Raw genomic sequence first — 23,874 nt, 5'->3', positions numbered from 1 at the left:
GGGGGGGGTTGTAATTATGTAATAAATTAATCTTTATTCTTTGATCACATAAAATAATATTTTTGTTTATTTTAATCCACAGAAGCAGAGCAGTAACAGGATATTATTATATTTTCTAATGTTTTTGGTTTCTGTTATGCCTCTAGTTAAATGGTTATTATTTACACTGATTTACTCTCATTGTATTAGTAATAAAGTGAATTTATTTAATTTAATCCCCCAGAATGTGGTTTCATTATGTTACTCAGTCATGCTTTGGGTGACGCTGAAGCAGGACATTAATAGGACAGAACAGAAAGCCTTTATTGTCATTGTACAGGGAGGAAATACAGTAAATAGGCGTAAATATATAAAATGTACATATACAGGGGAGGGGGAAAGCCCCCCCCAATCAGGATTACATTTAATTACATTTTAGTCAGAGAGAAAAACTTATTTTTGTCAAACATACATTTGAGAGTACAAAGGATTATAAAGGTTAAAAAGCAGAAATTTTACCTTTTTGCCAGGAGAACCAGCAACACGTCACAGTGACACTGAGGAGTTATAAACATAAAACCCTGGATAGAGGGACTCAGTGAATGAGGAGGTGAATCTGTACAGGGGGGTCAGTCCATCAGAGGAGACTCTGTAGAAGGACAGAGCACCAGCCCCCCAGTCCAGATACACTCCTACTCTGCGGGAGCCTGAGGGCCGTATGGGTATGAGAGTCAGTTTATTATTGTGCCAGACAGAGTAACTGTCAGGTTTACAGCTCAGACTCCATGCCTTGTCATTGAATCCAAGCCAACAGTCACACTCTTCTTCCCTCCTGATCCCTTTATAAGTGACTCCTATCAGGGCTTCATATCCATCCCACTCAGCCTCCCAGTAACAGCGGCCAGTCAGACTCTCTCTGCACAGAACTTGGGGCCAGCCGTCAAATCTCTCTGGATGATCAGGATATGGCTGCTTTGCCCCCCATGTCACCTTCCTGTTCCCCCCTGACAGAGACAGGCGTCTGTTTGCTGTGTTGGGGTCCAGTGTCAGCTGGCAGGAGTCTGTAGGCAGGAGGAAGAATTATTAATCCCATCAGGCCGCCTGTACCTCATGTTTCTGTACAATATAAAAACAGCGCAGCTTCCCCGAACGAAGCGGGAACCGAAGTTTATGAAATAGCTCAGGAAATGTCGGACGGCGCGCGACTCCGGCGGGAAGAGCCGCCAAAATGCGGCGCGAGCTAAACTAACAACGTAATTACGGGCGAATAAAATAACAAAGCGGCGAGATTCATCAGACATATTCAGCACAAGTATATTTACCACAAAACGGCACCAGATATTAATACTAAAAGTCAGTGTATTTACTTTAAAGACGATCTTCCTTCTAACCGCTAAAGCCGGGACACAGCGGCCGCATTGCTGCTCTGTCTTTCTACAGTGAGTTTACCTTTGAAAATGGACATCAAATATCAGCAATATTATTATATATTTAAAGTGATATTTAATAAAAGTTTGGACCTGGATTCTGATACAAACGCCTCCGAAGACGATTCCGGGGACGGTTGCGCTGCATGAGGATCCAGTATTTGCAGCGATTGTCTGACATGGTCTTTAGTCACAGCGAAGCCGGTCTGAATGCATTTCACACGCGTCGGCTTATTTCCGGGAATCATGCGTATGGCGTTTAATTAGTGCCAAAACTCGCGCGCGTATGTGCTCGCGAGCTGAAAACCCATCCTCTCCACGCGCTCGCGCTCGTTGGACCCTATCTACGCACTCGCGTCTGCACAGCACTCGCTCGCTCCACAGGATGAATGTTGACACTTTGGAGACGGGAACAGTGGCTAATGTCTCCGTTCCTTTGATTGGTTTTTTGAATATTGACTACGATTGGCTATTTGCTTTGGTAGAAGATGAAGGTATCCGGTCAGTGACACATAATCAAGCAATTCTGCTACGGTACATTTGTAATTAATAACAGTAATTAATAACTGTTAGACAGAAAGTGATCATGAAAATCCAAGGGGTGTACATTATCCCCCAGAGTCCACTGATGAAAGCACACTCCATAGGCTGTCCCATTTTGTTTGAGCTATTGCCCCAGTGGCATGTGATATGGATACAATGTATTAATTAATAACTGTTACAGAGAAAGTTATTCTGAAAATGTAAGGGGGGTGCATTGTCCCCCAGGTTCCTGATCAATGCACACTTTATATAGGACATGTCTGTCTCATTTGGTTTTAGAGCTATTAACCCCTTAGTGTGTTGCCCCATTGCACTTTAAGTGGATGCAATATAATAATTAATAACTATTACAGACAAAAATAATCTGAAAATGTAAGGGATGTGCATTGTCCCCTGGGTTCCCCTTATCAAAGCACACTTCGCTAGATGTGCCCGTCTTGTCTAGTTTTAAAGTTATTAACCCATTCATGTACTATCCCATTGCACATTATACGTGTTACGTGCCGTAAGTACTTTGGGAAGGTGTACAGGACACTTCAGTCTTCTGCCCCATGCTCCACTCTCGAGCTCTTGCTGTGTTGGTTTGCTTTTATTATGATTGACTTTTCTGTATGACTGTTTGGTTTTCTGCTTCGCCCCTTTTTGTACCTTTCCCTGTTGTTTGTCTTCTAGTTTTAAATTCTTTCTTGGCTCCTGACTACTCTCGTTACCTCGCCCCTTCGGTTACCGTGTTTCGGCCTGCGTGTTTTCTGTACATGTCTGTTAGGTGCGTAAAGAGTGACTGCCTTTTTGTTTATGCGTACGTGGTGTTTACTGTGGTTTTGGTTAGGGACTAAGATACAGTCTTTGTCATTTCGTTTTCTCTTGTTTTCATTACCGTTAGAGTTAGCTTAGTTTGGGACGTGTCTGTTAGCTGTTTTGGTTGTTGTTTTAGGTTGGGTCACTCCCGGAGTTTGTTGCATCTCGTGTTTGTAAACGTGTATGAATAAATTAAGAAAATACAAAAAAGATGTTTCCTTTTCCCATCCCTTGGTTATCTCGTCTTCCCCTCTCGTTTTCCCTTACCTTTCCATCGGTCCTCAACCCTAGCCTGGGATTCGTAACATATGGATACATTCGGATATTCAAAAATTAATTAGAAATCGTACGTAAAGCAGTATGGGAAACAAAGGGGTGTGCAACAGTCGCCATGAGCCCAAAACGCTAAACCACCGTATCATTACAGTTGAATGAACATATAATATTAGCTATTAACACGATTTTGTTAATCACGTTATAAATCACGAAATGGTTTGGAGCGCAAAAATATTCGTTGTGAATCGATGTCTGTGTACTAGACATCACGATTCTGTCATTAAAACGCCCCACACCTTACTTCCGTTAAAAGTTATTAAAGCCATAAAATCGAATATGAGGACCGCGGTCACTGACCTTCATCTTCTACCAAAGCAAATAGCCAATCGTAGTCAATATTATAAAAAAAGGAACAGAGACATTAGCCACTGTTCCCGCCTCCAAAGTGTCAAAATTCATCCTGTGGAGCGAGCGAGTGCTGTGCAAACGTGAGCGCGTAGAGAGAATGGGGTTTCAGCTCGCGAGCGCACACGCGTGCGTGGTTTTTATGCGCGTGAGTTTTGGCACTAATTAAACGCCATACATTCCATACAGTATACACTGATCCTGGAGAAACACTGCAATGTCAAGTGGGGCGGAATAGAGGTGCCGCGCAAAGTCGGAAAACTAATGATAATACCATCTACAAACCATCAACAAAAGCGGATTAAACTACACAGATCGTACATCATGAACAACAGAAAAGATATCTCACTAATTGGGAAAAACAGAATTGATTGTTTTTCAGATGAATGCAATACGCTCCCGTAGAGAACCGCGTACTGCGCAGTGTGGTGCAGCTGCCGCGAGGAGTGAGCCCCGCATCTTGCGCAGGCACGTGGCCGCTCTCATCCGTTAACATGGGTGTCGAAAAGAAATTATATTTTCTGCAGCACATCCAGTGTGTCCCGGGCGCAAATTTCTTTTAGCACTGTGGTTCAGGAAACCTTATTAATATTCATAAGTGAAGCCCTACATGACCGACTGGTTCATTAATATTTATGAGAGGAGCACTACCTGATTGGTCAGTTAACAGCGACAATGCGCTGCCTGTTTTTTCCTAAGGCAGGGCTGCCCAAATCCAGTCCTGGGGGGCCGGAGCCCAATGTAGCTTAGTTATTTCCCTGTTCCACCATAAAGGATGCAGCTCAAGAGCTGTGTGGTAATTAGCACAAGGAGTTGAATCAGGTGTGTTAAATGATGGGAAACCCAAAAATGGGCAGGGCTCTGGCCCCCCAGGACTGGAGTTGGGCACCTCTGGTCTAAGGCATTCACTGGCTAATCAGCAATACTCTCTCATGAATATTAAGGAGTGTTCCACCCTCTAAAAATGTAAATTCGCATCTCACACTGGAGGAGAGAGTCATTGCCTATGGGTGCTGTCTTAGGACAATACTAACGAATCTCACACAGCAAACACACACACTCACAGCATGTGCAAGAAGAACAAATGCAAAGGATTCATTTTTGTGAAATTAAAGATGTACAACAACATCAGAATATATTTGAACAATATTACGCTCCCACACAAGCACAAATATGAAAGGAGCAGTTATAAAGTACTTGTAAAAAACATTTTTTTTTACGTAAAAATGAATTAATAGTGTTTTTGGTGATGATTTTGATGTTTTATTTCTCATTTGGATGTTTGTCTAAAATGACACAGAAACTCAAACATCCATCTACACACAGTGCAGAAAACACACTCATCACAACAACTGTGTGACTACAACCATAACACTCATCACAACAACTGTGTGAATACAACCATAACACTCATCACAACAACTGTGTGAATACAACCATAACATAGTATTAATGGTATGATTAATAAAAACCTGCAAACACACTTACATTTCTGAAAGCCTGGTCTGGTCCTGCACTCTCCACCGTGATCCACACTACAGGAGAAGCAGAATGACATAGTACTGCTGTATCCATTTATTTATTGGTGCCTCTTCTTCACATACATGCATAAGTATCTGTAGCGTGTCAGACACACACTCTGTACTCACTTCAGCTTCTCCAGTTTGCAGCTGGGATCCTCCAGTACAGCAGAGAGCAGCTTCACTCCTGAGTCTCCTGGGTGGTTGTAGCTCAGGTCCAGCTCTCTCAGGTGTGAGGGATTTGACCTCAGAGCTGAAGCCAGGGAAGAACAGCCTTCTTCTGTGACTCTACAGCCTGATAGCCTGCAGAGAGACAGACAAAAACTCTTAGATAAATAAGATCACCTCACCAATACAAGTATTACTTTCAAGTAAATGTGAGTATTTTCATACAATGTGAGTCATTTCAACATTTACAGTTAAAAGTGACGTCAGTGACCCCAGTTTAGGATGGAATACCCAGTAAAACTGATCTCCAGTTTACAGTGTGGAATATCCAGTAATACAGACCTCAGTATGTCCAGTTTACAGTGTGGTTGTCCACAGTAATACTGACCTCAGTATCTCCAGTTTACAGTGTGGAATACCCAGTAATACAGACGTCAGTATCTCTAGTTTACAGTGTGTAATACCCAGTAATACTGACCTCAGTATCTCCATTGTACAGTGTGAATCCCCCAGTCCAGCAGAGAGCAGCTTCACTCCTGAATCCTGCAGATCATTGTCACTCAGGTCCAGCTCTCTCAGGGTTGAGGAGTTTGATCTGAGAGCTGAAGCCAGAACCTCACAGCATTTCTCTGTGAGTTCACACCGGTCCACCCTTAGGAAAAAAAACACTTATAAAACCACCTTTTGTATTGGTGCTCTGTACGTGAGCCATCACTGCCATCACAGAAGAGTTTTTGTAAAACAATGAATTTATTATACAGTATATAAAAATCATATTTAAGTTCTAAGCTGCAACATAACTGTCACTTTCCTTTGTCTATTAATTCAGCTGACCAACACAAACCATGTGCTAAGAACGACTGGCTTCCTGCTTTACTGCTTAATTATTTCTAAGGTGGTTTACAGCTGATTAGTTTGCGGGATTTAAGGAGGCAGGAGAAGAACAAAGAATCTGTTTGTGTTTGATTATTATGTTGCAGTTTAAGTGCATTATGGGTCATCCTGCCAAACGTCTTTTTGGGAAACACGTTTTCTGTAACAGGGTAATTATTGTTAACTAAAATACAATTGAAAAATTAGAAAACATTTTCATAAAAAATACTATTTAGCTAAAGTACTGGTATGTTTGTCTTTAATTACCATCAATCCCTGGAACAGCAATGGTCAGCTCTCAGCCTTAAAAGTATAGCGTAAGATCAGTGGGTAACGCTTGAGAGAGGTTATCCATGACAATATGGTGTTAGATCAGTGGGTAACGCTTGAGGGAGGTTATCCATGACAGTATGGTGTTAGATCAGTGGGTAACGCTTGAGGGAGGTTATCCATGACAGTGTGATATTAGATCAGTGGGTAACGCTTGAGGGAGGTTATCCATGACATTATGGTGTTAGATCAGTGGGTAACGCTTGAGGGAGGTTATCCATGACAGTATGGTATTAGATCAGGGGGTAACGCTTGAGGGAGGTTATCCATGACAGTATGGTGTTAGATCAGTGGGTAACGCTTGAGGGAGGTTATCCATGACAGTATGGTGTTAGATCAGTGGGTAACGCTTGAGGGAGGTTATCCATGACAGTATGGTGTTAGATCAGTGGGTAACGCTTGAGGGAGGTTATCCATGACAGTGTGATATTAGATCAGTGGGTAACGCTTGAGGGAGGTTATCCATGACAGTATGGTGTTAGATCAGTGGGTAACGCTTGAGGGAGGTTATCCATGACAGTGTGATATTAGATCAGTGGGTAACGCTTGAGGGAGGTTATCCATGACAGTATGGTGTTAGATCAGTGGGTAACGCTTGAGGGAGGTTATCCATGACAGTATGGTGTTAGATCAGTGGGTAACGCTTGAGGGAGGTTATCCATGACAGTGTGATATTAGATCAGTGGGTAACGCTTGAGGGAGGTTATCCATGACAGTATGGTAAGTTGGTTGACAACGTCATCGTAACTGATGGTGTTTATAAGGGCACCAGAGCACCCAGGCCGCAGCTCCTTGGTCGACTACGTCATGGTAACTGATGGGACTGGCACTTGGTCACTTTTAATATCCGTTCTTAAATGTTTCATGTTCTTTTTATTATGTTCATTTTCACATGTATTCCTACACTTTTACTTTGTCTATTTTTACATTTTGCACTTTGTTTCTTATATTTTCTGTAAAGCACTTTGAATGACCTTGATGTATGAACATGTGCTAGACAAAGAAACTTGACTTGAACTGAAATTAAATGTTCACTCTCTACTCACTTCAGTTTCTCCAGTTTACAGCTGGGATCCTCCAGTACAGCAGAGAGCAGCTTCACTCCTGAGTCTCCTGGGTGGTTGTAGCTCAGGTCCAGCTCTCTCAGGTGTGAGGGGTTTGACCTCAGAGCTGAAGCCAGGGAAGAACAGCCTTCTTCTGTGACTCTACAGCCTGATAGCCTGCAGAGAGACAGACAAAAACTCTCAGATAAATAAGATCACCTCACCAATACAAGTATTACTTTCAAGTTAATGTGAGTATTTTCATACAATGTGAGTCATTTCAACATTTACAGTTAAAAGTGTGGAAAACTATGTAACACTGACCTCAGTGTCCCCAGTTTAGGATGGAATACCCAGTAAAACTGATCTCCAGTTTACAGTGTGGAATACCCAGTAATACTGACCTCAGAATCTCCAGTTTACAGCTGGGATCCTCCAGTACAGCAGAGAGCAGCTTCACTCCTGAGTCTTCTGGGTGGTTGTAGCTCAGGTCCAGCTCTCTCAGGTGTGATGGATTTGACCTCAGAGCTGAAGCCAGGGAAGAACAGCCTTCTTCTGTGACTCTACAGCCTGACAGCCTGCAGAGAGACAGACAAAAACTCTCAGATAAATAAGATTACCTCATGATTACAAGTATTACTTTCAAGTAAATGTGAGTATTTTCATGCAATGTGAGTCATTTCAACATTTACAGTTAAAAGTGTGGAATACCCAGTAATACTGACCTCAGTATCTCCAGTTTACAGCTGGGATCCTCCAGTCCAGCAGAGAGCAGCTTCACTCCTGAATCCTGCAGGTCATTGTCACTCAGGTCCAGCTCTCTCAGGTGTGAGGAGTTTGACCTCAGAGCTGCAGCCAGCACCTCACAGCATTTCTCTGTGAGATTACAGTTGTCCAACCTGGAAAATAAACCATTTTAAGACACAATTTACACATAGTTAATGGTATTATTATTATTATTATTATTATTATTAACGATGCATGTGAAAATTATATATGACATTTTCCGTAACATATTCAGACCAATGAAACAGCTTCCACAGCGGTCATTAGCCATCTTTCTGCCAGGTGTCCCCAAAGTAGCGCTGGGTACCGACCAAAATGCTCTGATCCTATCAAGGATCGAAAATTCTCTTTCGGTACCAAATTCTGAATAGCCAAACACTTATCTCAGCGTCTGTGAGCCAATAAGCATGCAGCATACTTGTGTGAAGATCAAAAGTCGCTGCTGATTGGCTGTCTAATGTAAAGTCCCACAAACACGTTATAGAGCAGTAATGTACATCCAGAGACAAACCTGGGAAGCGGTTTGCATGTGTGTTGTTTCTGTTTTTAACATAATGTAAATAATGCCTAAAAACCAAAAGTGTGGCTTCGCATGTTTCCAAACTGCGACCATTTAGCCGCATTTTGTGACCATTATTGGAGACATTTTATGAGTCCCTGTACCTGACATTTTATTTTAGTCGCCCCTGCACCTGTGTCCTCATTCATGTCCGAATATGCCACCATATAGCGGCTGGCCATGCCGTGGTATATCATGTGAAACACCCGGGGAGAGCGAAAATTGGGGTGTGTGTGTGTGTCTATGCATGTGTGTGTGTATGCATGTGTGTGTGTATGCATGTGTCTGTATGCGCATGTGTGTGTATGCATGTGTGTGTGTGTGTCTATGCATGTGTGTGTGTATGCATGTGTGTGTGTGTGTCTATGCATGTGTGTGTGTATGCATGTGTGTGTGTGTGTATGCATGTGTGTGTGTGTGTATGCCTGTGTGTGTGTATGCATGTGTGTGTGTGTGTATGCATGTGTGTGTGTATGCATGTGTGTGTGTGTGTCTATGTATGTGTGTGTGTATGCATGTGTGTGTGTGTGAGATCGAGATCATCGGAACTCGGTCCAGCTCCCGGTCCCTGAAGGCACTACTGAGGAGGCGCTTACATGGATGATTTGATTATTGTCTGACCACAAGCACCGGCGCTAACATGGAAGTTACGCGGAAATGCAGAGAGACAGAGCGCATGGAAGTATTTTTGAACCGCAACAAGACTGAATACGTTTTCGCTGCATCTCCATATATTGCTGCATGTACCGCGTGTGGAATCCCCGTGTTACTAGATGTGTAATTAGTTCAATATATTTAAGTGAGTTTCTGTGAGTGTCTCCCGAGTCCAGTTATTGATGTTAGTTGGCCAGATTTATTTGTGAATTATAAACATGCCCCAGGTAATATGAGTAAAATATAAATAAATGCCCCAATATGATCGCAATCGATCCCCCAGTAACTAAACAATAACAAACAAAACGACTTGTTCAAATGAAAGATTTGTCCTATAATGTTTAATGTATTTTTGTCATCCAGCACCCCTACAGCCATTGGCATTAAGGGTCTTAGCCAAGGGCCCTGCAATGACATCACTGCCTGGCCAGGAGATCTGAACCAGTGACCTCCACTCAAGGGCACAGAGTCCGAACCTGCAGAGTCACGTACGACACCCAGTATTTACAGAAATACTTCCTCCAGTATCCAACACTGAAAATAATTTCTGAGTGTTTTTCCCAGTATAAAGGCAAACTGGAACTTTCTGTAAAATTCTGCCTCGTGGTTGTTTGTCACACAAAGGATGGTCACGGAAAATCTGTATTTTAATGACATCACTACCTTCAGTCAATATAAAATCTGGGTTACAAAAAATCCAGCCTGGTTATTAATCCAAGAGGGGAAATAAGTGATATATTTATACAGATTCATTGTAAATGTAAAACAATTGAAATCTATTACTGCCTGACTAGCTGTCGTCGCATCCTCAGCTAGGAGCAGCTGAGGCCAGCAGAGGGCGCCAGTGAGCAGTCAGAGACAGCAGTCTTCTGGAAGCTCCCAGCTCTGGGCTCCATCACATGGACATACCTGCTGACAGTAACACTCACATACCATTTCTGTGGGGCTGGTGTGTGACTCAGCAGGCTAAGCCTCTGTGCCTGTGGTTGGAGGATCACTGGTTAGACACTCAGCAGAACAGTCACATGTCTGTGGGCCCTTGATCGAGGCCCTTAACCCCCAGCTCCAGGGCTGCTGGATGTCAGCTGACCCTGTGCTGTGACCCCTAAGCTTGGTCTCACCTGTAAATGTGTCTGTGTCTCTCATGGAGAGTGAGAAGAGATGCATTCCAATGTACCTCTACTTGTGCAAATAAAGGATCATTTCACCCATAACCCCCTCAGATAAGGACCCCCTTTGTTTCTATAGCAGGTTAGGATGCACACAGGGTTGTCATGGAAATGACACTTTTGTGTTTTTACTACATCACTACCCTCAGTCATTATAAAATCTGGGTTCCAGATTATCAAAAAACAATCCAGCCCAGGAATTAATCCATAAGAAGGAATAAACTGAATATTTTAAATATTTTAACAAAGTTAATCTGTTCCTGCCAGACAAGATACTGTTTCACATCCTGACTTACAGAGCTCTCCTAGATGTCTTGACCACAGGCAGCAGCCTCCAATGCTCCTCATCTGATCTGATGAATTTCTTCAGATCAAACACATCCAGCTCCTTATCTGACATCAGCATCACAAAGGCCAGAGCCGAGTACTGTGCAGGTGAGAGGTCTTCTGCTGAAAGACGTCCTGAATTCAGGTATCTTTGTACTTCCTCTACTAGAGAGTTGTCACCCAGCTCATTAAGACAGTGGAAGAGGTTGATGGTCCTTTCTGGAGATAAATTCTCCTGTATTTTCTCCTTGATGTATTGAGCTGTTTCTGTAATGTTATGTGAGCTGGTTCTTGTCTTTCCCAGTAGGCATTTTAAGGATGTTATTAAAGTCTTATGTGAGATGGTTTCTGTCTGTCCCAGTAGTCTTTGTAACAGAGTCTTACTGGAGTCTGTTGAGAGGCCCAGGAGGAAGCGGAGGTAGAGGTCCAAGTGTCCATTCTTGCTCTCTAATGCCTGATCCACTGCAGTCTTCAGCAGGTCATCTGATGAGTTTGACAGAAACGCATATAAAGCAGCGAGATACTCCTGGATGCTCAGATGCACAAAGCAGTACACCTTCTCCTGATACAGCCCATATTCCTCTTTAAAGATGTCTGTGCACAATCCAGAGTAAACTGAAGCTTCACTGACATCAAGGTCATTCTCTATCAGATTTTCCTCATAAAATATGAGATTGCCTTTCTCAAGGTTGTCAAAAGCCAGCTTACCAAGTTTTATCAGGGATTTCTTACTAGATTCAAAGCAGTTATTAAGCTTGGTTTCACTTTTTTTCATGTACTTGTCATTTTTTAAACCTGTCTGAAAGATCAGGAAGTGTGTGTACATTTCAGTCAGAGTGCTTGGAATTTCTCCCCTGTCAGTTTCAGTAAAAAGCTTCTCAAGGACAGTGGCTGAAATCCAGCAGAACACAGGTATGTGGCACATGATGAAGAGGCTCCGTGATGATTTCACATGTGTGATAATCCTGCTGGACAGGCTCTCATCACTGAATCTCCTCCTGAAATATTCCTCCTTCTGGGCATCACTGAACCCTCGTATCTCTGTCACCCGGTGGACACACTCAGGAGGTATCTGATTGGCTGCTGCTGGCCGGGAGGTTATCCAGAGGAGAGCGGATGGGAGCAGATTCCCCTTAATGAGGTTAGTCAACAGCACATCCAGTGATGTTTTCTTTGTTACATCACACCAGCTCTCATTGTTCTGAAAATCTAGAGGCAGGCAACACTCATCCAGACCATCAAAGATGAATAAGACTTTGTACCTAAAAAGCTCAGAAGATTCAACTGATTTGAGATCAGGGACAAAGTGTTGAAGCAGTTCAATCAGACTGTATTCCTTCTTAATCAAATTCAGGTCCCGGAAAGGAAGAGCAAATATGAAGTGAACATCCTGGTTTGCTTTTCCTTCTGCCCAGTCAAGAGTAAATTTCTGCACAGAGACTGTTTTCCCGATACCTGCCACCCCTTTACTGAGTACAGTTCTGATAGGTGTCTTACACCCACATAAGGGGTTAAATATATCATTGCAGTTGACTGTAGAATCTTCTGTTCGCCTTTTCTTGGATGCTGTTTCAATCTGTCTCACTTCATGTTCATCATTGACTGCTCCAGTCCCACCTTCAGTTATGTAGAGTTCTGTGTAAATCTCACTGAGGAGTGTTGGCTGTCCTCCCTTAGCTTTCCCTTCAAACACACGCTCAAATTTCTGCTTCAGGTTCCCTTTGATTCCGCGCTGACATTGTGACAGAAGATGCCCTGAAACGAAATGAGAGGTAAATAAACAGACTTTTCAAAAAACACATTTTTTTACTCATACAAGCAAAACTGAATCATATTAAATTAAACGATAAACTGATATGTAATACATGTTTTTTAAAATACCATTTTTCTGAGACCAAACAAACACACACAGAATGAGATTCAGTTCTTACTCTTCTCCAGTAGGTCAGCGAGATCATTTTGCTCCATGATCCTCAGGATGTACAGTGTGATATTCAGAGCTCCATCTCTACCACAGATCTTCTGCATCTGACCATCACTGTCCAGGTCATTGTCCTCCTCCAGCTGGGGCTCAGAGCATTCTGGGTAATTCTGATCTAGGTACCTCGTGATCTTCTTCAGCTCGTCCTTCAGGAACCTCACAGCATTTTCCTCTAGTGACTAAATGCACAGTCACAGTTAATTATTGCTACTTGAACTAAACCATTTCATAGTTTTATTTAGTGACTCATAGGGTTGAATATCTTTTCATTAACATTATTAGTTTCTTACTGTACAGCTGTATAAAATATGAACCAATTAACACAACACTTCAGAAAATATATATCAGCCATAAATGTAAACCTTCAATATGGAAGAGAAACCCGGTTTCTCCTGTAGATCTGATCTGCATCCTTCCATTTGGTCTCTGTCAATAAGGCAGAAATATAAAGACCTCAAATCATCTACACAAGTGTAACAGAAGGTCTGTAATGGTCCCCATTAAAAGTGCTCTTGCTGCTGACAGAATAACCTAGTGGTGGATTTTAATGTGTAAAGGTGTAAGACACCTTTTTAAGCTTTATTCATTAGGGCGGCTTCAGAACATCAATCTTCTCATAACAGCAGAAGAGAACCAGTGACATCCAGCTCCGCCACAGAGACACAGCAGGCAGGACAGACAGTCTGATATGCTGCCCTTTGTACTCAGTGGGTTTTAGGGAGATTAACTTGAGTTCAAACAGATTTCGGCTTGATTAGCAGAGCTAACTAACAGCATTTCATTCACCATCCTCAGTCAGCAAACTGAGTAAATAGCCTGAGAATTTATGATGGTCTTTGACAGGAAGCTCAATATCGGCATTTTCACAAACACATTTTGACAGTGAGCCTGTCAACAACAGCCTTTATTTTCTGTTCATGCTTAAATTGTCGATGCAGGATGAAGTATCATCTCCTCCATTGAATTAAAAACTCTCAAGTAAGTGATTACAGTACCATTTTTGGGTTTGCCCAGGATTTTAATGATTAATTGCAGTAATTACATCTAAATTAGAAAGAAATGCTGTAGGTTTGAATCGACAAATAAAATCAAATTGGCACAACTAAAATTAGCTAATACAGTCAACGACGGATATATTTTATGGATATAAAATTATACAGTTATACCAACACCAGGTGTAACTGTCATACATAAACTAAACTGAATACAGACAACTAAACTGAGAAAATGATAAACCGATACCACTGCAGCAGTATTCAGTTTATCATCTTATTCAGCCAATTAGCAAATTTTGTTGGGAAAATTGGGTATAATACAATCACAGTACTCTATGTGGTTGTCTGAGCTAATTGCTGCATGCCGACCGGCTCCCCGCCTTCAGTACTGCAGTACTCTTTTTGGTTGTCTGAGCTAATTGCTGCATGCCGACCGGCTCCCCGCCTTCAGTACTGCAGTGCTCTTTTTGGTTGCCTGAGCTAATTACTGTATGCCGACCAGCTGCCCGCCTTCAGTACTGCAGTACTCTTTTTGGTTGTCTGAGCTAATTGCTGCATGCCGACCGGCTCCCCGCCATCAGTACTGCAGTACTCTTTTTGGTTGTCTGAGCTAATTGCTGCATGCCGACTGGCTCCCCGCCTTCAATACTGCAGTACTCTTTTTGGTTGCCTGAGCTAATTGGTGCGTGCCGACCGGCTCCCCGCCTTCAGTACTGCAGTACTCTTTTTGGTTGTCTGAGCTAATTGCTGCATGCCGACTGGCTCCCCGCCTTCAATACTGCAGTACTCTTTTTGGTTGCCTGAGCTAATTGGTGCGTGCCGACCGGCTCCCCGCCTTCAGTACTGCAGTATTCTTTTTGGTTGTCTGAGCTAATTGCTGCCTGCCGACTGGCTCCCCCCCTTCAGTACTGCAGTATTCTTTTTGGTTGTCTGAGCTAATTGCTGCATGCCGACCGGCTCCCCGCCATCAGTACTGCAGTATTCTTTTTGGTTGTCTGAGCTAATTGCTGCCTGCCGACCGGCTCCCCGCCATCAGTACTGCAGTATTCTTTTTGGTTGTCTGAGCTAATTGCTGCATGCTGACCGGCTCCCCGCCTTCAGTACTGCAGTACTCTTTTTGGTTGTCTGAGCTAATTGCTGCATGCCGATTGGCTCCCCCCCTTCAGTACTGCAGTACTCTTTTTGGTTGTCTGAGCTAATTGCTGCCTCCCGACCGGCTCCCCGCCTTCAGTACTGCAGTACTCTTTTTGGTTGTCTGAGCTAATTGCTGCATGCCGACTGGCTCCCCACCTTCAGTACTGCAGTACTCTTTTTGGTTGCCTGAGCTAATTGCTGCCTGCCGACCGGCTCCCCGCCTTCAGTACTGCAGTACTCTTTTTGGTTGCCTGAGCTAATTGCTGCCTGCCGACCGGCTCCCCGCCTTCAGTACTGCAGTACTCTATTTGGTTGCATGAGCTAATTGCTGCATGCCGACCGGCTCCCCGCCTTCAGTACTCCAGTACTCTTTTTGGTTGCCTGAGCTAATTACTGTATGCCGACCAGCTGCCCGCCTTCAGTACTGCAGTATTCTTTTTGGTTGTCTGAGCTAATTGCTGCATGCCGACCGGCTCCCCGCCTTCAGTACTGCAGTACTCTTTTTGGTTGCCTGAGCTAATTGCTGCCTCCCGACCGGCTCCCCGCCTTCAGTACTGCAGTACTCTTTTTGGTTGCCTGAGCTAATTGCTGCCTGCCGACCGGCTCCCCGCCTTCAGTACTGCAGTACTCTATTTGGTTGCATGAGCTAATTGCTGCATGCCGACCGGCTCCCCGCCTTCAGTACTCCAGTACTCTTTTTGGTTGCCTGAGCTAATTACTGTATGCCGACCAGCTGCCCGCCTTCAGTACTGCAGTATTCTTTTTGGTTGTCTGAGCTAATTGCTGCATGCCGACTGGCTCCCCGCCTTCAGTACTGCAGTACTCTTTTTGGTTGTCTGAGCTAATTGCTGCATGCCGACTGGCTCCCCGCCTTCAGTACTGCAGTACTCTTTTTGGTTGTCTGAGCTAATTGCTGCATGCCGACTGGCTCCCCGCCTTCAGTACTGCAGTACTCTTTCTGGTTGCCTGAGCTAATTGCTGCCTGCCGACCGGCTCCCCGCCTTCAGTACTGCAGTACTCTATTTGGTTGCCTGAGCTAATTGCTGCATGCCGACCGGCTCCCCGCCTTCAGTACTCCAGTACTCTTTTTGGCTTCCTGAGCTAATTACTGTATGCCGACCAGCTGCCCGCCTTCAGTACTGCAGTATTCTTTTTGGTTGTCTGAGCTAATTGCTGCATGCCGACTGGCTCCCCGCCTTCAGTACTGCAGTACTCTTTTTGGTTGCCTGAGCTAATTGCTGCATGCCGACCGGCTCCCCCCCTTCAGTACTACAGTATTCTTTTTGGTTGCCTGAGCTAATTGCTGCATGCCGACCGGCTCCCCACCTTCAGTACTGCAGTACTCTTTTTGGTTGCCTGAGCTAATTGCTGCATGCCGACCGGCTCCCCCCATTCAGTACTGCAGTACTCTTTTTGGTTGCCTGAGCTAATTGCTGCATGCCGACCGGCTCCCCCCATTCAGTACTGCAGTACTCTTTTTGGTTGTTTGAGCTAATTGGTGCATGGCGACCGGCTCCCCGCCTTCAGTACTGCAGTACTGTTTTTGGTTGCCTGAGCTAATTGCTGCATGCCGACCGGCTCCCCACCTTCAGTACTGCAGTACTCTTTTTGGTTGTCTGAGCTAATTGCTGCATGCCGACTGGCTCCCCGCCTTCAGTGCTGCAGTACTCTTTTTGGTTGCCTGAGCTAATTGGTGCATGCGGACTGGCTCCCTGCCTTCAGTACTGCAGTACTCTTTTTGGTTGCCTAAGCTAATTGGTGCATGCCGACTGGGTGGGTAACCCTAGAAGAATCCTGAAGGATTATCTTCAATGATTGGGCTACAGCAGGGTAACATGAGCTGATCTTGATCTATTCTTCTTGTGAGAGGGGGACAAGCAGGAAAGAAAAAATGGAATACATACTGCCAGGGAAATCTAAGGAATTCCTTGCATAGCACCTACTCATTATTGGTCCACCTATAGAGTCCCCCCCCCAGGAAGATCAAAGCCTCTCAACCAGCCACTGACCAGCACACCAGAGCAGAGTCTGCAAAGATCTAATCTTGTAGCTCCAACTAACATGTTTAACTGTATGTGGGGTTTATAAACTTACCCTATTCGACACCATTATGGTGAATTTAGTTTAAAAAAAAGTCTTAAATCAAAGGCAGGCCTGTCATGCTATGCAAATATACATCCAACACCATTGGTCTACAGGGGAGTTGGCAGTTCTATGAGCTGCACAGCAAAGCGTTCTGCATATATTACCCATAATTCCAGGCCAGCACTGGTCATCAAAGTGGCCGTACATGAACAAAGCCACCCCCTGGAAATAAAATACCTCTTATACCACTCTGAAATCCGGTTCCATAAGTCTCCAAGAGTCTTTCTGTTGACTCAAAACAAACATAAAATCACAAGTAAGAGCTAAGAACAAGTTTTTTTTCAGCTCACAGGAACACCAGTTTCTAATCTCCAAGAACAATCAAACCTAAGCTGACAAGGTTTTAATAAGAAAAGAGAAAAGGCTGTAAGGTCCATATCGGTCAGAGTCTCTCATGACGGCTGGTGGATCTGGGGCGGCTCCTATGGTCCTCATATGAGTTCTTGGGTGAACATTAACATGGGGCACATACAGACCACCCAGTTTGTACTCGTGTGCCATCCACATGGGCTTGCAATCTGGGGAGGGGTGGAGTCACAGTGGTTTAACACTCTGTGGTGTCAATTCAACACAATAAGAGTTAGCAAAGTGTGACACTCTAAAAACAACACTGCCTACACTCTAAAGAAAGACCAGCAGTGAGTTCACTTCCCGAATGAAGCAGCAAGCCTGGCCATGCTCATCAAGTTCTACAGAGGCACCATGGAGAGTGTTCTGATAAGCTGTAGTGAGCATAACTGTACTCACAAACACTTTATCCCGAGCACTATTTTGTATGTGAACTGATGGTCACACACTGAACTTTCTGTTTGCACACTGCACTGTGCCTTTGTGCACTGTGCCTTTGTGCACTTTGCCTTTGTGCACTGTGCCTTTGTGCACTGTGCCTTTGTGCACTGTGTCTTGCACTTGGGATCACTGAACTTCTCAGCACTGAATATATATTCCCATCAGCTACAAATCCAGTCTGCTGTTGTACTTCAGCGTGTTGGTTTGGACACCCTGGTCAGGCACAGAGAGCTTCCCCTGCCAAACTAAGCTTCAAGCTCAGTGTCAGACCAGTTAAACTGCATTTAACGTGTCTATGTATTTTACAGTAGTTAACTATACTGGGGCCTTTCCTCCTACCTGTACACTGCCCTGTCCTTGTTATATTCACACTGTGTGTACACTGTGGATCCTGAGCTCCGGCCTGTTGTCTCTGCATGCTGGTATATGGTGAGATGACAGTAATGGTCACTTTGATTTAAATGATTCTAACTATCATTACTGAAGCTTAAACAATACATGAACTAAGTAGATTTACGTCTAATTAACAAAATTTAAAACTGGTTTGGATTTGACGGCCAAACTAGATCAATATGTATTAAAAAATAGTCTTAAATTGACCGTGTTTAGTCAGATGTATTATGATAAATTATTCGAGGGCTGCAACAACTAATTGATTAAATCGACTAATAAAATAGTTGCCAACTAATTTAATAGTCCATTAGTTGTGTCTACATTATTAAATACATAAGTACAGTGGCTACCCCCTAATTTGGGAGCAGTAACATAAAGCCGCAGTGGCAGTAAAGCACCATTAAGCTGGATGCCGACCGCCATAAAAGAAAAGGGAGACGAGACGAGAACCAATGCCGTGCCTTGAGTAGCTTGCGCGATGAATTCTGGAAGAACTGAAAAAAAAAACTTTTGAAAAATGGCGAAGGCGGACACAGCAGAGGAGGCTAACGTTAGCAGAGAGAAAAATGTACGACCTAAATCGTCAGAAGTATGGGAGCACTTTATATTAATGCCTTCAAAGAACAGCGTTAGGTGCAAAATGTGCACAGCTGATCTCGCATGGCTCGGGAGCACATCGTCACTGCGTGAGCACCTGCGGAGGAAGCATGTTGCAGCCATGGGTGAAGGAAATCCATCCATCCATCCATCCATTTTCCAAACCGCTTATCCTATAGGGTCACGGGGGGTCCGGAGCCTATCCCGGAAGCAATGGGCACGAGGCAGGGAACAACCCAGGATGGGGGGCCAGCCCATCACAGGGCACACTCACACACCATTCACTCACACATGCACACCTATGGGCAAGTTAGCAACTCCAATTAGCCTCAGCATGTTTTTGGACTGTGGGGGGAAACCGGAGTACCCGGAGGAAACCCCATGATGACATGGGGAGAACATGCAAACTCCGCACACATGTGACCCAGGTGGAGACTTGAACCCGGGTCCCAGAGGTGTGAGGCGACAGTGCTAACCACTGCACCACCATGCCGCCCCTGAAGGAAATCCACGGTAAGTCAATTCGTAGTAAATGAACGTATCACTTTTCCATCGATAAACTAGACAAAACAGAGTATTAGCTATTTCTGCTCATTAACTTTGGTTTTAAATTGGCCTGAAATCGTGCGTGTATCCGTGTTTAATTCTGCCAGAAACGGTATAGTAGGACCATTTGACGATAATAAGCTGAGATTAGGTCGGCGAAACACTAATGTATTATGTGACTTTGTGGAGTTTTTGGATTATTTTATGCAATTGTTCAGATAAATTAACGCAAATCCTTCATTCAGTGGTGAAGTGGAGGGTAAATGCACATAAAATGCCGTTTTACACAGCTTTTAAATTTACAAAACAGCCTTTATTCACCTTTTTTGAGATAACTAATGTTAAGGGTATGAATAACTACCCACAGTTTTTACTGCTGTGCAGATAGTTTACCCATCTTACATTTCTTGTTACCACTATACCACTGATTCATTTATTCCATCCATTTTCCATGCAAACTCCACACACATGTAGCCCAGGCGGAGACTCGAACCCGGGTCCCAGAGGTGTGAGGCAACAGTGCTAACCACTGCACCACCATGCCGCCCCATGATAGACAATGTTATGATAACAATATTTTAAACTATTTTGAAAGTTTGGCAGTTTGAAAACCTTAACAGAGTGTTTGTTCTGGGATTGACTCCCTAACAAGCCACACCTGTCAACACCATGGTAGGCAGTCGTAATGAAAACCATGTCTAGGCCCCATGTTTGGCACCTAACTCAGTTGTAGTTGCCTACCTAATACCTTGATTTAGTGTAAAAATGATTTTGACAGCATCAGCCAGCATTAGTTCATAGATGTATGGAATGTAAAGGGCCATATTGCTTGGAAGTTATTTGTAGGGGGGCTGATGCATGCCAAATGCTCATTTTTTGACTAGAATACTATATGCTGAAGGAGTTGAGTTAAGATACTTATATTTTCAGCATTTATAGTTCAGTTATGCTTCTTTCAACTGTATAAGTTTCATGCCCATCACTAACTATCTACACAGTCAACCACGCCCCCGAAGTAGGGGGTCCTGTGGGGGAATTCTCACCTGTGACCATTTTCAGATGGCAATATATAAAAGAATAAATGGTTATTTAGAATGAATTTGCATGTGCTTACAGTATCTTCCTCAAATAACAGAAATATAGAAGAACATTGGATGTAGGTGTGGTGGTGACCCCACAACTTGGGGTCAAAATCCGAAAAAAGTGAACAAAAAACTGATTTCTGCAGGTCCATAACTTTGAAGTGCTTCCCCTGAGCTTAATTTTAATGGCAGATTCAGAAAGAGCAGAGAAACGTAAACCAGCAGAGCAATTTTCAGCTCTCTAGCTTGCTTAGAAGCGAAGATATGGTCTCCTGAAAACCCTTACAAACGACATGCGCGATTCGCGAATGCAAAAAAGGGGCGTGGCACCCAAATTTGAAAGGGCCATAACTTTGGACTGCATCAGAATTTTTCAATAAAACTTGGGGAATTTTCAGTGTTCTCTATAAGGATCAAAATACCAAGTTTTCATCAAAATCAGGAATGATGCCCATGGAACTTTTCTGGACATTGGTTGATTTGGCACGGACTGACCCTCGATTAATTGAAAAGAAATGAAATAATTGATTAATCTGGCGAATATTTTATCAAAATAATCGTTAGTTGCAGCCATAAATTATTCATACAGAAATATGAATTTATCGTTGTCATACCCGGCTCGTACGATCGTGTGTGCCACGCCCCCCTGATTAACCACGTGTGCTTCCCTGATCGTATCCAGCTGTGTCCGATTATTTTCAATCAGTCCTGTCTATTTGAGTCCATGTCTTGCCCTGGTTCCTGGTCTGTCATTGATGTTAGTTGTCGTCTGATGTTTCCTGCCCCAAGTCCTGAGAATATACCCCTCGTTTGCCCCGTATTCTGCCTGATCCTTGCCTGCCTGCCTGTCCATGCGCCTTACCCGCGTTCAGCGATCATAACAATCGTCACCCAAGACATTCAGAGCAAACCAAGCTTATAGATTAAACAAACAAATGCGATATCACACTAAAACAAAACACAGTGGCGTTCATTTATGTCCTCCTCTCTAAAGCAGTTTCTTTGCTGAGTCATTTCCAATGAAAATGTTTTATCGCAGGCAATCAAAAAAGTCAGAAGAATAATTTCTTCACTCAAAATCTAAAATAATTTTTCATTAACACCCAAAACAAAAATGTTTTTGATAATCAATCTGTTGAAAATGTGCAAATATTTCAAGAATACAGCTATTAACAGTCTACCTGGTAATTACAGGAGATAATGCAAAAAGGAAACGCGCATTTAAACACACTCTGCTCTGATGCATATCAGCCCAAGCCGGATGCTTGGCATCTTTTCATCACAGTTTGGGGCCAGTCTGAGCTGTGGAAATTCTCAAGATAGAGAGAAGCTGTGCATCACTTGGTACGTTTACATGCACAGCTAATTCCACCCTTTAATCGGACTGCTGTCCTTGTCCCAGTATACATACATGGGAGGGGAAACGATTTATTGACCGAAGTGTGTTTGACTCCGATACAATAGGCGGCGATATGGCTCCTTTCAGCTTGTTAGTATTGGGCTTTTCCCGGTTGACCTATTACATCACAGACGTAAAAAAATAATAAAAGCAATAATAATGGATGTGTGACCAGAATGTCATGTGTGGGTGGGCATTTGGCTTATTTGGGGGGGGGCTAAAAAACTGCAAAATGAGTGGAAAACTAGCACTGAGGCCATCAGAGAAAAAACCCCAGCAATACCGTACTGTCGGCATATCACTAGTGTTACACTATCAGCAATGTCAAACCCGCCCCCTGTAACGAGCAGCGAGGCCGTCAGAGAAAAAACCCCAGCAATACCGTACTGTCAGCATATCACTAGTGTTACACTATCATCAATGTCAAACCCGCCTCCTGTAACGAGCAGCGAGGCCATCAGAGAAAAAACCCCAGCAATACCGTACTGTTGGCATATCACTAGTGTTACACTATCAGCAATGTCAAACCTGCCCCCTGTAACGAGCAGCGAGGCCATCAGAGAAAAAACCCCAGCAATACCGTACTGTTGGCATATCACTAGTGTTACACTATCAGCAATGTCAAACCACTATCTGTAGACTTGTTGCTACGGTGCTTTTCTACACAAAATACCGCATAATGTGTTGTTGGTGAGCTAAGAAGTGCTACTGAGGATCCTCTCTGCTTAGGACCATTAATCCCAGTTCACACTTCACTTTGCCACATGTCATTATGGTCAGTGTATGGTCTACATACTTTAATGCACAAGTCAGCCGACACAGACGGTCGTGGTTAGTGCATGAGTACAGCAATGACATTCCACCAGAACAGAGGAAATCATTTTCTCGCACATATGCTGTCGACCTGTCCGGACTCACAAGGAGTCCAATAGATCTAAAGTCTGAGTTGCACAATAACATGGGCATAACTAAATTTACACTGTTTGGATTGTCCTCAAACTTTATGAAAGAAAGCAATTTTTTCCTGATGACATAACAAGAGGCTCAGCTGGTTATTAAAAGGCACCTTCCTGTTAATCATGTTAAAACTGAAGCCTGATCCTGAGCATGATGTAATGAGTCCATGAAGATGCATTTATTCTTTACTGAAACAGAAACATCCGTCCCAGAAGAAGATAGTTATTTGTTCCGTCTTTCTTAATGGATATCAGCAGTGTACAGGTCAGCCTGCTTTTCCAGCTGTAGATCAAAATTTTAAATGCAATTTTCAATTAACTAGCTTAAAATTCCAGCTCACAGGAAGTCAGTCTAAACAGTAATCCTCATCCTTTTACCTGAGATGAAGTTTATATGGAACACCAGCAAAGCTTCTGTTTAAATTTTTTAAAGACAATAGGATGTATGAAAGTTAAAAAAGATGCATTCTTTGAAAAGCTTTTATCCTCATAGCTTGACTGAGAGTCTGAGTGTTTTAAACAGTGTTTGTTTAAATGCACATTTACCTCTGATCTGTAGATAAAGGTCCCTCACTGAATCTGGGTGGGGGCTCCATTGACCTGTCACTCTTCATGGAAACACGGCTGGGTGCAGGTGAGCCTGCTCTCTCCATCAGGACACTGTGGACAGAGAGAGGAAACAAATCCTCATTATATAAATATAATTCATGTAATGCAACATCAGATCAAATCTACAGTAAATTTTCAGTAAAGTGCCAAAGATGAGAGGATTTGTGTAAGTTAAAAAAGATGCAACTGTACATCCCTCAGCTTGTGTGCCTGTATGCCTTTTTACTGAGAGTCTGAGTGTTTTAAACAGTGTTTGTTTAAATGCACATTTACCTCTGATCTGTAGATAAAGGTCCCTCACTGAATCTGGGTGGGGGCTCCATTGACCTGTCACTCTTCATGGAAACACGGCTGGGTGCAGGTGAGCCTGCTCTCTCCATCAGGACACTGT

The 23,874-nt window shown here is 43.4% G+C and overlaps 2 protein-coding genes and 1 long non-coding RNA gene across 6 annotated transcripts in view; 1 reads left to right on the top strand and 2 right to left on the bottom strand.

Annotated features, from left to right (window-relative positions):
* Positions 1 to 7,366, top strand: part of LOC125720004 (uncharacterized) — a 49,645-nt gene extending 42,279 nt beyond the window's left edge. Inside the window, exons 3-6 of one of the 3 annotated variants that reach the window (XR_007385317.1) lie at positions 6,385 to 6,433; positions 6,532 to 6,727; positions 6,777 to 6,972; positions 7,022 to 7,366. This is a non-coding gene — a long non-coding RNA (uncharacterized LOC125720004). Of the gene's footprint in view, positions 1 to 6,384; positions 6,434 to 6,531; positions 6,973 to 7,021 lie in introns of all 3 variants that reach the window. The other 2 variants (XR_007385318.1, XR_007385319.1) reach the window with 2 other exon arrangements.
* The window catches only part of LOC125719995 (NACHT, LRR and PYD domains-containing protein 12-like), a 263,868-nt gene that overhangs the window by 220,933 nt on the left and 19,061 nt on the right, over positions 1 to 23,874 (bottom strand). For both annotated transcript variants that reach the window (XM_048994927.1, XM_048994928.1), the window contains exons 4-12: positions 23,757 to 23,870; positions 23,421 to 23,534; positions 13,201 to 13,264; positions 12,789 to 13,017; positions 10,827 to 12,612; positions 8,088 to 8,261; positions 7,767 to 7,940; positions 7,366 to 7,539; positions 5,595 to 5,768 (exon numbers count right to left, since the gene is read on the bottom strand). In XM_048994927.1, coding sequence (XP_048850884.1) covers positions 5,595 to 5,768; positions 7,366 to 7,539; positions 7,767 to 7,940; positions 8,088 to 8,261; positions 10,827 to 12,612; positions 12,789 to 13,017; positions 13,201 to 13,264; positions 23,421 to 23,534; positions 23,757 to 23,870 — 3,003 coding nt within the window. The remainder of the gene's footprint in view (positions 1 to 5,594; positions 5,769 to 7,365; positions 7,540 to 7,766; positions 7,941 to 8,087; positions 8,262 to 10,826; positions 12,613 to 12,788; positions 13,018 to 13,200; positions 13,265 to 23,420; positions 23,535 to 23,756; positions 23,871 to 23,874) is intronic.
* Positions 283 to 4,905, bottom strand: LOC125720002 (stonustoxin subunit beta-like). The gene is made up of 2 exons (XM_048994946.1): positions 1,500 to 4,905; positions 283 to 1,040 (listed from the first exon to the last, which is right to left on the bottom strand). Exons 1-2 carry the CDS (start codon positions 1,585 to 1,587, stop codon positions 526 to 528), a joined length of 603 nt encoding a protein of 200 aa, XP_048850903.1. The 5' UTR covers positions 1,588 to 4,905; the 3' UTR covers positions 283 to 525.

This window comes from Brienomyrus brachyistius, chromosome 24, assembly GCF_023856365.1.
Source record: "Brienomyrus brachyistius isolate T26 chromosome 24, BBRACH_0.4, whole genome shotgun sequence".
NCBI classification, from domain to species: domain Eukaryota; kingdom Metazoa; phylum Chordata; class Actinopteri; order Osteoglossiformes; family Mormyridae; genus Brienomyrus; species Brienomyrus brachyistius.
The sequence above is the reverse complement of the archived record's forward strand: the minus strand, read 5'-3'. Positions and strand labels throughout refer to the sequence as shown.